General features: G+C 39.6%; 1 protein-coding gene across 5 annotated transcripts in view; it reads right to left on the bottom strand.

Moving 5' to 3' along the window:
• SPEN (spen family transcriptional repressor) overlaps positions 1-16,197 on the bottom strand; it is a 90,302-nt gene that overhangs the window by 12,553 nt on the left and 61,552 nt on the right. For all 5 annotated transcript variants that reach the window (XM_019011562.4, XM_004024727.5, XM_063702491.1 and 2 more), the window contains 5 exons: positions 11,627-11,778; positions 8,872-8,997; positions 8,407-8,520; positions 6,942-7,055; positions 5,571-5,671 (listed from right to left, as the gene is read on the bottom strand). In XM_019011562.4, coding sequence (XP_018867107.4) covers positions 5,571-5,671; positions 6,942-7,055; positions 8,407-8,520; positions 8,872-8,997; positions 11,627-11,778 — 607 coding nt within the window. The remainder of the gene's footprint in view (positions 1-5,570; positions 5,672-6,941; positions 7,056-8,406; positions 8,521-8,871; positions 8,998-11,626; positions 11,779-16,197) is intronic.

The raw sequence follows: 16,197 nt of genomic DNA on the forward strand, positions 1-16,197 counted from the left end.
AAATACACACCCAATTTTGTAGACCTAGTTTATAGAAAAACAACAATTTAGACTGATTATATGTTGAAACAACATTTTAGATATATTAAAGAAAATTAATTTCACTTTGTCTTTTTAATGTGGCTACTAGAAAATTTAAAATTACATATACAGAATTTATATAACTTACATTATGCTTCTATTGGGCAGTGGTGATTCAACCCTTTTTTAATGTTTCTGGTAACTCCGGCGTTGTGACAAAGCAGACACTAGTTACTGGACAGTATCCCCACACTCCTACCTAAGTCTCCCACAAAATTACTATTCTATAAAAAGATATTCTTACAACTTGGGAAATAAATCCACTGTTTAGAAAAACAGATAAAAATTTTAACTAAAATTTTGCCATCTATGTGACCTGTATGATACTGGTAACACTTCTATCTAATTCACAATTTTTAAAAAATACACTGGAACCTGGTTAAACTCTCTGAACTCAGTCTCCTCACTCATAAAATGATGGTAGCTTTTCCTCATAAAGCTCTTAAAAAGATTAAGATAATATCTGTAAAAACTTTCCTAGCATAATCCTAGGCAGGTACTTGGCCTCAGTAAATGTTGTCACTTTCCCCCAGGCTGCCAACTAACAAACAAGGGATGACTGCAAGCACCATGAGAGAACTCCTCCAGTTTTAAGGAACTCACCACAGGTTTTCTCCCACAGGGACCTGTCTGGTGCATTCAAAATAGGATTAAATTTACACACAAGAACATATATTATATGAAATTAAATACACCTGTAACAGAGACCAATTACTTCCTTCACTCATTCATTCTCCGCAATGTTTGTTCTCTCATGTAGATACACCTGGCTCATTCTAGGTAACACTGCCATTAGTAGCTCACTGAAAGAACACTAGAACTTGGCCGGACGCGGTGGCTCATGCCTGTAATCCCAGCACTTTGGGAGGCCAAGGCAGGCGGATCACGAGGTCAGGAGATCAAGACCATCCTGGCTAACATGGTGAAAACCCATCTCTACTAAAAATAGAAAAAATTAGCCGGGCATGGTGGCGGGCGCCTGTAGTCCCAGGTACTCGGGAGGCTGAGGAAAGAGAATGGCATGAACCTGGGAGGCGGAGCTTGCAGTGAGCCAAGATTGTGCCGCTGCACTCCAGCCTGGGCGACACAGCGCGACTCCATCTCAAAAAAAAAAAAAAAGAACACTAGAACTTAAGCCCCATAAAGGCACAGGCTTTGTCTTCTTGGCCAAAATTTCTCTCGCTCTTACAACAGCACTTGGCTCATAGCACTCAACTATTTGTTGAAAGAATGAACTTTAGAAAAATATATCAAAGCTGCTACTAAATGATGTTCCAACTCCTTTGAACAGCAAACGAAGCATCTAGACTGAACATTCCAACACTGGAAGCATCGATAACACATTATTTTATAAATATACATATTTATAAATATGTATATTTTATAAATATATTTATAAATATGTGTGTATATATGTATGTATGTGTGTGTGTATGTGTATATATATATATACACACACATATATATCCAAGCTGGAGTGCAGTGGCACAATCTTGGCTCACTGCTCTCCACCTCTGGGGTTCAAGTGATTCTCCTACCTCACCACCACAAGTAGCTGGGAATACAGGCATGCGCCACCACGCTTCACCAATTTTTTTGTATTTTTAGTAGAGACAGGTTTCACTGTGTTGGTCAGGCTGAACTCAAACTCCTGACCTCTGGTGATCTGCCCGCCTCAGTCTCTCAAAGTTCTGGGATTACAGGCATGAGCCACTGTGCCTGGCCTATTATATGTACTTATATTGAACTTCCTCAGTTCAAAGAAAATATTTTATTGTGTATCTATGATATTTGGTTTAATTGGATTCAAGATGATCCTTCCATAGCTCCATGGGAATCAGATTCCTTGTCTAAATAGTGACCAGGCAGCTCATAAATAACTGTTACTAGGCATGGAATTAGGCTAATTTAACTCATTACCACCATAAATACATACTTTGAGGATGTATTTTCCACATGAAGGTGAACACATTATATACCTTCTAATATTATAAAGTGAGTAAGACATCTAGAATGGTCATTAGTTTACTGCCCATATTAATGGTAGGCTTGAGTCATATTTAAAAACACAGTATCAAGGTATCTTTTTAATTAAGCAAACTAAAACTATATCTAAAAATACAAGCTAGGCATGGTAGCTTAGGCTTGTAATCCTAGCACTTTGGGAGGCCTGCTTGAGGCCAGGAGTTCAAGACTGGCAGGATCAACACAGCAAGACCCCATCTCTACAAAAAAAAAAAAAAATTTAATAAAAATTTATAAAGTAGTAATATTAAAAAAAGTTTCAGAAGGCAGAAATATATGATTTAAGCATTCATGCTGGAGCACTGTTCAGCTTAACAAATACTTATTTTGCTGGGCCCCATGACAACAAAAGAAATAAGCAGTTCTGCCCTCAAAGAATTCAACAATTTAAGCAGGGACAACACAACTGGCACTTGGACCATGTACGGGGACACTGAGGAACTGCAGAAAGTCAGGTTCGGAGAGAACTCTGTTCACAAAACCACACAGTATCCAAAGTACCATAAGTAGATGTCATCTGAATCACAGTGTGACCCTGTAAATTCATCTCGAGAACCACTCTGGTAAAGGGTAAGCTCAATGCACTAGCAGGTAGGAACCCTAGGTTTATCCCCAGCGCAGCCCCTTAGTGGCCTGTGATCTTATTAGCAAAAGTTCCTTCCATAAAAAGGGTTACCTGACAGAGTATTAGAGGGATCAAATGAAATACTATTGGAAAATGGGAAAGCCCTGTGCAAATAGAGTTGTCATTTGCATTCCTGAGCTTATCATTAGCATTAAAGCATTTTTTTTCATTCATGCATCAACTATTCAGTGAGATAACTTCCATTCTATGGAAGAGGCAAAGATCCTCAAGGTCTACTGCAAGGAATGCATTCCATAAGCACTGCCAACTGAAACCACACAGGGCAAACCTGGGTCACAGTGAAGTCCCACACCCTCCTGCTTCCTCATGAGGAGATAACTGCCATTTGAGAGGGATAAATAACCATGAGAAAAAACACAGAACAAACCCAAAGCCAGTTAGTTCATCACTAAAACAAACAATGACTTTTGGCCAAGCGCAGTGGCTCACATCTGTAATCCCAGCACTTTGGGAGGCCGAGGCAGACGGATCACCTGAGGTCAGGAATTTGAGACCAGCCTGACCAACATGGAGAAACCCCGTCTCCACTAAAAATGCAAAATTATCCAGGCCTGGTGGCGCATGCCTGTAATTCCAGCTACTCTGGAGCCTGAGGCAGGAGAATCGCTTGAACCCAGGAGGCAGAGGTTGCGGTGAGCCGAGATTGCACCACTGCACTCCAGCCTGGGCAACAAAAGCGAAACTCTGTCTCAAAAAAAAAAAAAAAAAAATAGATTTTAAGTAGTAATATACAAAAAGTAACACCCACATTACATTATTCAACCCTCACACAAAACTGCTGTTTTAAAATATTTAATGTACACAGAGGATTTTAATGGATTTTCTATGTTTTAGGTGCAAGTAGGCCTCCGGGACACTTTCCACTCACATATAGATAAGAATTCCTTGTAAGCATTTACTGTATTAACAATGACTTCAAACTGCTACTTGGGAAGCCAGGATGGAGAATTTTTTTCTCTCTTGACTTGAGACACACACATTCTCTTGCATGTGGCCACACAATTTTACGCTCACTCTCACTCTCTTACACTCACACAACTGAGAAAACAGTCTATCGAGCCTGACTTTCTAGCTAAAGGAGTATTGATCTTTGAAGGTTTGTGATTTGGATTCTGATCTGGTGAGAAACCATCAAAACCTGACAAGTTTGAGCTTTTGAGAATTTGGCCATAGGGAGCATTTTTCATTTAAAAACACCAAGTAGGCCGGGCGTGGTGGCTCACGCCTGTAATCCCAGCACTTTGGGAGGCCAAGGCGGGCGGATCACGAGGTCAGGAGTTCAAGACCAGCCTGACCAATATGGTGAAACCCCGTCTCTACTAAAAATACAAAAATTAGCCGGGCGTGGTGGCATGCGCCTGTAGTCCCAGCTACTCGGGAGGCTGAGGCAGGAGAATCGCTTGAACTGGCAAGGCAGAGGTTGCAGTAAGCCAATATCGCATCACTGCACTCTAGCCTAGGCCACAGAGCAAGACTTCATCTCAAAAAAAAAAAAAGCACCAAGTATTCAACGACTGTTGTACAATATTCCACTAAGAAATGAATTAATATATATTAATACTTGCTATCACTTAAACAAAAATTATTTGGCAAGAAGAGGCAGTAGAAAGGGAGTGCATTCAACAGGGCTTGTGGCAGCACAACCCTGACTTGGCTCATCTTGTCATGGAGCCCTTTTCATACTTTGAACTCAAGTGTCTAAAGGCGTTTTTCAAACAAACCTTTTGTCTAACACGTATAGGGGTGGAGACCTAGTGGAAACATTCCAGGAAACTTAAATCAGAGGCATGTCTGGAAAAACAGCTTGATAATATGGACCAAATTTCCATTTTCAAAAGTAATCAGCTATTGAAGAATCTGGTGGCATTATCTTAAGATATTTAACGATATTTCGGTCTGTTCAGCAGAAAAAATACTACATAACCATGACTGAAAGTATTAACAAGAGGAAATCAGGTTTGCCCCGCACATTGCCAAAGTTGCCAGTTTACATATGCTTTGGCTTATTGATTCACTTTGACTATTTTAGAGATTCAACTTTAAAATAAAGCTCTTGATATTCTTTTGGAAGTTTTTATTTATTTATTTATTTTTTAAGTTGAATGTATGAGCACATACAACCTGGATGTTGTCATTACTAAATATGTAGCCATTTAAAAGTTTATAATGCACTCTAACATATATTAATACATTTACTTTAAGAAGTAACTGTAAGCAAGATGATTTGTATTTATGATTAATGGTACATAAAGCAGACCAGGTGTGGTGGCTCACATCTGTAATCCCAGCGCTTTGGGAGGCCAAAGCGGGCAGACTGCTTGAGCCCAGGAGTTCAAGACCAGCCTAGACAACATGGAGAAAACCCATCTTTACAAAAATTACTCCAGCGTGGTGGCAAGTGTCTGTAGTCCCAGCTATTCAAGAAGATGATGTGTGAGGATCACTTGAGCCTGTAAGGCAGAGACTGCAGTGAGCCATGATCATGCCACTGCACTCCAGTCTGGGTGACAGAGTGAGACCCTGTCTCAAAAAAAAAAGTACATAAAGTTATCACCTGGCAAAACAGTAACTCTTTCAAGCTCTAGGAGCATTCAGTGAGAAATCCAGACAGGTTGCTCCAAACCCATAGGAATTACCTGGAAACTGGATTCAAAAAAATAAACCTGTGTTTCCATATGAAGTGATAAAAGAGAAGCATTCTCTATTCTAGAAGATGAAAGTAGGGGTAAAGAGTGAAAAATAAAATTTAATGCCATCTTAAGTTTCTGTATTAAAACTATTAAAACTCAAGCTACACTGGTAAGTTTAAAATACATACCTTCTTTCGGCTAACATTTCATAAAAGTCTCTGATGTCTTGACCAGATTTCTCCATGCAGTGATAAAAAGCCAGCTGACTTTCCCGATTTGCAAAATCCACCTTTAAAAAAAAAAAAAAAAGAGGTGTTTGATGCAAGTTTCAAATTTTAATGATGGAAAAATGTTATCAAATTTGTAAATTCTTCACAACATAGCCCTTCTCAGAAAATTTCAGGAAACAGCAATGTATCTCAAGTAAAACAGTCCTCATCACTGAAACTATATTTTATTAACCTGAAATCTCTCAAATTCTGTATAAACCGTGATAAAAGAATGAAATTTATAACGTTTCAAACCCAATTGTGAAGGAGTGAAAAAAGCAAAATGGAAAACTGAAATGGCAATTAAGTAATCAGATCAACTAAATCCAGCAATCTCTGTTGCCAAAACTACAGTTAGAATATAAAACAAAATATGGATGAACATTTTAAACTTTACTCACAGCTGGGCCTCAAAGTTACTAAAGCATATGATGCCCATCAGCTATCAAATAGCTTATCATCTTATTTTTAAAATACTTTTTTCAACCTAACAATCATAGTTATTTCATAGTTAAGTGCATAAATTCCTTCAAACTACCATGAATACAAGTTTTTAAAAACATACACTGGACATAAAGTTATGCTTTAAGTGGCTACCCACTCTTCAGGAGAGTAGGAAAGAAAGACATATCATTCAGGATGCTGGACTGATACTATGAGGCCCTGGGTGTCAGATACCCATAACCGTGGTCAAGCCTGCGATGAGAGTGTCTGTGTGAGCATCAGCACCCGAACACTGAGAAGCACACTTCTTTGAATGAGAGGATTTTTAGGGAAGGATCTGTGGCTAATGGTTTAAAGATGCTGTGCCCACAAGCAGCTGAGCATAAAATTGTAATATTCCCCTTAAACACTAATGATACAGCATATGTGTCTTGTAAACCACTCCCCTGGCTGGCAGCCTACAAAATGCTAGTTATTAACGGGGTGATTTCTTTTTTTTGGAGATGGAGTCTTACTCTGTCACCCAGGCTGGAGTGCAACGGCATGATCTCAGCACACTGCAACCTCCGCCTCCTGGGTTCAAGCAATTCTCCTGCCTCAGCCTCCCAAGTAGCTGGGATTAACAGGCATGCACCACCAAGCCCGGCTAATTTTTTTTGTATTTTTAGTAGAGATGGGGTTTCACCATGTTCATCAGGCTGGTCTCGAACTCCTGACCTCAGGTGATCCACCCGCCTTGGCCTCCCAAAGTGCTGGGATTACAGGCGTGAGCCACCACGCCCGGCCCAAGAGGGTGAGATTTGAATAGGACTTTGTTTTGCTTCTGTTTAAAGTAATTCTGCACACCTTAATTTTATTCCCACCGATTTTCCTCCCTTTGGTCTCTTTTACAGCTGCTTGTGCATATTCAATTTCATTGTAGAGAACCAGGGCCATGCCTTTTAAGCGGTCAAACACCACCTGTAAAACAAACAAACAGAAAACAAGTAAGAGCCTCATCCACTGGACTCAGTGTCAGTCCCAACAAAATCCTAAGCCACAAGGACACGGATGAGAAAAAATATATTTTTATATATTTTATTCTATTAAAAAAAAAGTGTGATGCACACTGTAGTGAACACAATAAAATGAAAATGTGCAGGGACTGTTTAGAATCATAGACATTATGGCTTGAGATATTATGCCTTTATTTTGTTCTTCTGTATTTTACTTTGTTTTCCATGTTTACTGACCACTATATCGTATTTCAGTAAAGTATTCGTCTTGTTTTGGCTCAAAACGAAAAACAAAACCAACAACAACAAAAAACACCCTTGAAAGGAAGGAAAAATTAAGAACAACAAAGAATTTCTGTGAACTTTGGCTACAAGTAGCATAACTGTCTTAAGGCTGTGGATTTTTTTATACAGGCAATCTTTAAGATGTGTATTTCTCTAAACAACAAAAGCTACATTTAAAGTATTGTCTGCCAGGCGCAGTGCCTGTAATCTCAGCACTTTAGGAGGCCGAGGCAGGTGGATCACTTGAGGTCAGGAGTTTGAGACCAGCCTGGCCAACATGGCAAAACCCCATCTGTACTAAAAATACAAAACTAGCCAGGCGTGGTGGCACACACCTGTAATCCCAGCTATTCAAGAGGCTGAGGCTAGAGAATTGCTTGAACCTGGGAGGCGGAGGTTGCAGTGAGCTGAGATCCTGCCGCTGCACTCCAGCCTGGGTGACAGAGTGAGACTCTGTCTCAATTAAAAATAAATAAATAAATTTTAAAAAAAATAAAGCATTGTCAAGGGTATACAATATACCTACCACAGAGTAAACATAGTTTTAAGGAACCAAAGCTTTACCTTCACATACTGAATTGGGTCTGGAGACCCTTTTCCTGTTGCTTATGGATGTATTACATAAAAATCATTGGTTAGATGAATATTCTGTTGTGTGAACTTCCCCTCATTTAAAAAAGTCTAATTACATATTTAGTGTAAATGTGAGTAACTATATAATCAGACTATCTAATTTTAATATAAGATAAAATTATAAAAATCCCTAAGCAACATTTCTATTTCATTCTATTTATACTATGAGAATAGTTTCAAAATTAATCACCTTGGCTAGTTCAAAATAGTTTCTTCAAAATACTCATAACTTAAGGCAACAGATGCAAATGCCCTTATTGACCAAATCTTAGCAAACATAATTTTAATGTGCTCGTTATTAAAGAAATAGGCAATGCTAGCCAATTGAGACTGAAAGGAGAGAATACCAAGACGAGTGAGTCAGAAGTCTGAACCACACACCAAAACCTCCCGCCTACCTTTACCACAGGCCCATATCGGCAGAAATGTCGTGTTAAATACTGATCTGACACATTCGAAGAAAGCCCATCTAGCCACACGCAGTTTGTAGGCATGCTCTTTCCAAAACCCAGCTGAATATAAAAGGCAAAATTTCTATTAGTAAAGTTCACAATTACTATTCAACTACAACAGAATTCTCAGAAAACTGGTTTTCTATAGGAATCTTATCAAATCAACATCTCAAGTGGGAAACATCTGGTTAAAATTAAATAGGAATACACAAAAAAAATCCTGCCTGGCTAATCGAATATTAATCAGATTACAGCATATAATAGGATAGGAATGCAAAGAAGTGTATCACTTTTATGGTTATCTGTCTTAGTAGGATCTTAAATAATAAGGCATATGCAAAAAAAAACCCTTCAAGTCTTAAAAAACAAAGCAAATCATAACAGCACAATAATTTATGCAAATTCATCTACCTTGAGGCGATTATTTCCAAGATATTCCCCATCCATCTTCTTAATAGCTTTACAAACGCTAGCAATATCACAGTATTGCAGAAACGCATACTGAGGAACTCCATTTACTTTCTTAATGTCAATATCCTGAAAAAACCAATGAATACAACTTAGCAATATGCCCAAGAAAATAAATTAGAATGAACCAAGTCCATATAGGGTATTTATTTCTCAAAAAAGTCATGTTCTCAATCATCATTTACTTAGTTAAAAAAATTGTACACCTTAATACAATGGTAAGTTACTAGTTTGCTATAAAACATATAGCATTTATTGTCACAAACCATGAAATCCTTCTCATGTGAAGCTCTCTGCAGAGGAGCAACAGCATTGCAATTCAAAATTCAAAATTTAAAATCCATACTAACAGCATTAAGAGAAACTTAACGATAATAAAGAAAAGGCAGGCTATTTAATGAAATCCTAAGAAATAATTCCCTTCTGCAATATCTAAAATCGTTATTAGGGGCCAGGCCATTTAAAATATGATATCTGGCTGGGCACGGTGGCTCACGCCTGTAATCCTAGCACTTTGGGAGGTGGAGGCGGGCGGATCACTTGAGGTCAGGAGTTCGACACCAGCCTGGCCAACATGGTGAAAACCTGTCTCTACTAAAAATACAAAAATTAGCCAGGCATGGCGGCACATGCCTGTAATCCTAGTTATTCTGAAGGCTGAGGCAAGAGAATCGCTTGAACCCGGGAGGCAGAGGTTGCAGTTAGCCAAGATGGCGCCGTTGCGCAGGTGACAAAAGTGAAACTCCGTCTTAAAAATAAAGAAATAAAATATGATATCTGAGAAGATTAATAAATCTTTGTTCTTTAACCTTTAAAATTAAAAGATCAATAAATACATAAATAAATAACAGATAACTGTCTAAAGACAAAAGAAGCTGGAGCCCAGATAGGTTACTGAATTCCATACCACCCATCTAGGTAGGCAGTAGAACTGCAATTAGAGTATATGCTACTCCCACAAAACCAAAAGAATTTGACAAATCAAAATAATTGAAAATGAGGTCATCCATTTCTCCATCAGCAAGGAAGGACATTGGGGTGGGGCTGACATACCTATCAAGGACAATAACTAACTACCAGGGCTTCCAGTGCTTTGATGAAACCTAGATGTGTGACTTTCTGGCCAAGAATCTGTAATATCATATTGTTGGAGCATTAATTGGGGGTTGTGGTTCTCTATAAGTTTGCTGTGGCTGAACCAAGAAAGAAGGCATGTGCAGATTTCTACAGAAGTTACGATTCTATGAAAGATTTTGAGGAGATGAGAAAGGCTGATATCTTACAAAATGATATCTTCCAGCCTGGGCATGGTGGCTCATACATGTAATCCCACCACTTTAGGAGGCCAAGGCAGGCGGATCACCTGAGGTCAGGAGTTTAAGACCAGCCTGGGCAACACGGTGAAACCCCGCCTCTACTAAAAAATACAAAAATTAGCTGGGCATGGTGGCGGGCGCCTGTAATCCCAGCTACTCAGGAGACTGAGGCAGGAGAATCGCTTGAACCCAGGAGGCGGAGGCTGCAGTGAGCCAAGATCGCACCACCGCACTCCAGCCTGGGTGACAAGAGTGAAACTCTGTCTAAAAAAATAATAATAGTATATCCCAAGATTACAAAGCTGTGACCAAAATATTTTCATTTTTAAACTGACTCCAATTTTAAGTCATAAAGGAACAGAAAACTTCTTGTACCCCTTAATCTAACAATGACTTGCATAATATAAAAAGTGATTCAAATTAAGACTTCCTAATAGAATTGAACTGCTAGCAGACGACATCCATATTCTAGTAATCCCCAAGGTATTTCTGATGTGCACTGTGATCACAAAACAATCATACACTAATTTGCTGCTTCTAATTTTGGAGACAGGGTCTCACTCTGTCACCCACGCTGGAGTACAGTGGCGTGATCTTGGCTCACTGCAGCCTCTGCTTCCTGGGCTCAAGTGGTTCTCCAGCCTCAGCCGCCTGAGTAGCTGGGACTACTGGAGCAAGCCACCAACGCCCAGCTAATTTTTGTATTTTTATAGAGACAGGGTTTCACCATGTTGCCCAGGCTGGTCTTAAACTTCTGAGCTCAAAGTGATCTGCCCACCTCACCCTCCCAAAGTGCTGGGATTATAGGTGTGAGCCACCATGCTCAGCCTGCTGCTTCATTTTTACAAACATTTTTCTCTTCCAGATTTTCCCTTCAATCCACAGGACTAGAGATGGCATTAAAACAGAACCCAATGAACAAAGAAAGATAAAAATGGGTAAGAGCCAGCCTGGGCAGCATGGCAAAACACCTCCTCTACAAAAAACACAAGAATTAGCTGGGCGTGGTGGGACATGTCTACAGTCCCAGCTACTCAGGAGACTGAGAGATGGGAGGATCACTTGAGCCCAGGAGGCTGAGGCTGAGGCTGCAGTGAGTCGTGATCATGACACTGCACTCCAGGCTCGGAGACAGAGTGATACTCTGTCTCAAAAAAAAAAAAAAAGAGGTATGTGTACACAAAGGACATATATTACATTTTTACACACGTATATAGAACCATACCCAATGGGATTCTCTGGATTATCTTTTAGCAAGAGCTAAAAGCACACAATGTTCATTCATTACACCATTAAATATCACCTTTCCAAATATAATCTGTACTATGCTTTATGTGTTATGGCAAAGACCTAAAATTGTTTTCATAGTAAAAGCAACATACCACAATTTCTCCAAAGCGCTGGAAGATGTTGCGAAGGTCATGGTAAGTAGTGGTTTTTTCAAGGTTGCCAATAAAGAGAGTTCTTGTTGCTTTGGGGTGAAATTCATCTATCCTTTCATCCAAGGGGCGAAATTCATTTTCACTTTCTGTTTCTTTAAGTGGAACGGGGGCCGAGTAAAAAGAGAAGACAGTATTTTAATACATATTTATATATCATGGAAAAATCTACATTTAAAAAACAAAATGTCTGAAATAATGGGCTTGAATACTCACATAAACTGAAATATCATAAACACCTTCAGAAATAGCCACCCCTTATTAACTCTAAAGCAAAAAAGGAATACAAAGGCTAAAGAAACGTTTCAAAAAAAAATTAAGGCTAAAGTAACACTTTGTTTAACCTTTAAACTTAAAAATAAACTGATTTAAATCTGCTAAATTAGCTGGGAAGGGTGGCTCATGCCTGTAATTCCAGCACTTTAAGATGCCAAGGTGGGAGGATCGCTTGAGCCCCAGAGTTTGAGACTAGCCTGGACAACATGTTGAAACCCCATCTCTACCAAAAAAAATACAAAAAATTAGCCAGGTATGGTGGCGCACGCCTGTATTCTCAGCTATTTGGGAGGCGGAGGTAGGAGAATAGCATGAGCATGGGAAGTTGAGGCTGCAGTGAACTGTGATCACGCCACTGCACTCCAGCCTGGGTGATGGGAGTGAGAGAACCTGTCTCAAAAATAAAATAGATGGATATCTTTGCTAAGGTGATCTGTTGTTGTTTTTGGGATAGAGTCTCGCTCTGCCACCCAGACTGGAGTGTACTGGCAGGATCATGGCTCACTGGAGCCTCAACCTCCCAGGCTCAAGCAATCCTCCAACCTCAGCCTCCTAAGTAGCTGGGACCACCGGTGCATGCCACCATGCCTAGCTAGTTCCCCCCCGCCCCGCCTGTTGCCCAGGCTGGTCTCTGGGCTCAAGCAATCCTCCTGCCTCAGCCTCCCAAAGTGCTGGGATTACAGGCGTGAACCACTGCACTTGGCCTGATTTGTTTTAAAAATAATCACTGACACAGAAATAGATTTTAAACCCCAGCAAAAATGGTAATTAATTATTTGAGCCTAATCCTAGTTTCCAAAATTACGTAGCAGGCTCTCAATTTGGCGTATAAAAATATACTCTGAAATAGACATAAAAACTCAGCTGAAAATAGTCTACCTTCATTGTTTGTTTAATTTCATTTACTTTTCAACATTTTATAAGATATTTAGCATTTTGCCCCTCTCATACTAACACAATAAATCAACTGTCTAAATACGGAAATTTTAGATATAAGAGTAACTATGAAAACAGATTAAAGCAATATGTTTTAAATTATCTTTTGATATTGCATGGTCCCCAATGACAAACAGAAATGATTATTACGGCTTCTTCTTCTTCTTTTTTTTCTTTGAGATGGAGTTTCACTCTTGTCGCCCAGGCTGGAATGCAGTGGAGCAATCTCGGCTCACTGCAACCTCTGCCTCCTGGGTTCAAGCAATTCTCCTGCCTCAGCCTCCCAAGTGGCTGGGATTACAGGTGCCCGCCATCATGCCTGGCCAAATTTTTGTATTTTTAGTAGACACGGGGTTTCGCCATGTTGGGCAGGCTAGTCTTGAACTCCTGACCTCAGGTGATCCGTCCGCCTCAACCTCCCAAAGTGCTGAGATTACAGGTGTGAGCCACGACGTCTGGCCTCTATTTTTTATGATCAAAAGCGCTGGCTTAATTTCTAATTTATCATAGCCTTTCTCTGAATCTCCATTTATAAACTTGGTCTAGGGCAGGAACGCTCAAGGTTTTGTTGATAACAATTATAGGAAACTACTGTGTGTTCTTTTTTCTTAATGTAAAACAAAGCCATCCAAAAAATTAATACTTAATCAACTTTACTGAAATGAAGCATTTAGAGCCAGCCATTGAACATTACTGATAATGTCAACGACACTGGTATTTTTAAAAACTCAATTTCAGGGACCTTGAGTTAAGTCAGAATACATCTCACTTCTGAGTCCAGACTGTTGGCTCCAATGGTAGCTCAACTAATGTTACCCCTTTCGATCAATCAGACTATGATGTACTTTCACATGAAACTCAGGTGGACTCAGAAACTACCCAGGACTCATAATAGCTGTCTCCATATATTCTGCATATCTCAAAGGAACATATCTCATTTTGAGCTCAATTTGGTCTTAATTTAAATGTGCACAGACATTTAATAATATTTCAAAAAATTCAGATAGAATATTGAGGTTTGTGCTCCGAAAGGCAGAAACACAAGAGGAAAGCATGATTTGCAACTATTAAAATCTGTAACGGCTTCATTCCCACCAAATGGCCTGGTACATTTTCTTTCTTTCTTTTTTTCTCCCCCTTGGAGACAGGGTCTTGCTCTGTTGCCCAGGCTGGAGTGCAGTGGTGGGATCATAGCTTACTGCAGCCTCAAATTCCTGGGCTTAAGCAATCCTCCCACCTCAGCCTGGCTGACTATAGGTCCCGGCTGATTTTTTATTTTTTGTAGAGATGGGGTCTCCCTTTGTTGCCCAGGCACATCTCAAACTCCTGGGCTCAAGCGATCCTCCTGCCTCAGCCTCCCAAAGTGTTTACAGGCATGAGCTTGGTCAGGCATGGTGGCTCATGCCTATAATCCTAGCACTTTGGGAGGCCAAGGCAGGAGGATCGCTTGAGCCCAGGAGGTCGAGGTTTTGGTGAGCCATGATTATGACACTACACTCTATCCTGGGTGGCAACAGAGTGAGACCCTGTCTCCAATCAAACAATCAATCAATCAATCAATCAATCAATCAAGGTGTGAGCCACCACGCTCAGCAGTAAATTTTCAAGATCGGAAATTCAGTTAGCAAAAAAAAAAAGTTTTCCATGTGTAGTCCACTTAACCTTCACAACCAGTCAAAGTCTTAATGCCTACACACCTTTGGGAAAAAACTTCTTGAACTTGTAATTTCATGTTTAGGGGATTGTAATGCAATGTATGGGAAAAGAAATCTTAGAAGCCACCAATGGGTCTACATGCAAAGTTAGGTTTCTTGGATTTGGATCTTTGAAAATAATCCTTGACCTAAGCAATCAGCTCAATACATTTCAATATAACATTCATGATTTAACCATCTGACAGCATAATTCCAACCTAGTCTCCATACTCAAAATTCAACTGCTTTCACATATCCCATTTAACTGGTTTTAATGTTGTCCTATCTGGGAAAAGTAGTTAGCTTTTCTATACTTGAACCAACCAAACTTCTCAAAATTTTCATTGGCAAGTAGGTAAAGCCTATTTCCTAGGTGCTAAATAACTAGGTTAAAAGCTTTTTACAGTAAAAATCTCAAGCTAGCTCTACCATCTAGAGATAAAAGTTACACACCGAATGCTCCTGGATGAGATCCTCCTTACTTAATAATTATAATTGGCTCTAGAAACGTATATGACATTCTAAATGTTTCTCAAGCTGTTCTGACCTGTTCCAAATGTGTTAAATTTTAAAGAACTCCTGGAGTTGCTCTTAGCTTAGTAAAATTTAGGGCAATCCATCTCAAACTTGATGGAAGAAGGACTGTGAAGGCTTAACCTATTATCCTTTGAAAAGATAATATTCCTTTGAATTGTTATGTTTCATTGGAACATCACAGAGTGACCATTTTGCAGTGGTCACCCTAACAATTCCATGCCAGTTTTACCATACAAATAACATATTTGTGCATCCTCATCAGGGGAACTACATTTTTTTCTTTTTAATTATCTAATAAATGAATATTACAAGAATATTCATATTTATCCTATAACAGGCCATGTTTACCCTATAAATTCCACTTAAAGTTCAAGTGTCTCAGCTTCATAAAGTGACTACAAATTTTTAATGTTTCTATTGATTCCTTTACAAATTTACTCACAAGTTCTGTTAAATCAGGGGTTCCCAAACTTAAGTGTGTAAACTCTGAATCAGTAAGCTGGGGCAGGGTTAAAGAGCCTGCATTTTTAAACAAGTACTGCAGGCGGTCCTGAAACAGGAGAAATGCCAATGCAAGCCACGTGTGAGAAGATTTCCTGCCTTATAACAGGTTCCACAGGTAGGTTCAAGATAATAAATGTTCCCTGGAAATTCTCAGCGGGTTGCACCCATAAGGCTTATTCCTGTTACTCTGTCTTCAAGGTCGTGCAAGCTGGAAAAACAGATCCAACTTGTATTGGACATAATAGAAATAAAACTGGTCTAACAAGTCCCCCACATCAATATTAAGTAATTTGTTTCTTTTTTCTTTTTATTTTATTTATTTATTGAGATGCAGTCTTGCTCTGTTGCCCAGGCTGGAGTGCAGTGGTGCGATCTCAGCTCACTACAACCTTGACCTCCCGGGTTCACACGATTCTCCCGCCTCCACACGATTCTCCCGCCTCAGCCTCCCAAGTAGCTGGGATTACAGGCGTGCACCACCACGCCCAGCTAATTTTTGTATTTCTAGTAGAAACAGGGTTTCACCATGTTGGCCAGGCTGGTCTTGAACTCCTGACCTCAGATGAT

Source organism: Gorilla gorilla, chromosome 1, assembly GCF_029281585.2.
Source record: "Gorilla gorilla gorilla isolate KB3781 chromosome 1, NHGRI_mGorGor1-v2.1_pri, whole genome shotgun sequence".
Lineage (NCBI taxonomy): Eukaryota > Metazoa > Chordata > Mammalia > Primates > Hominidae > Gorilla > Gorilla gorilla.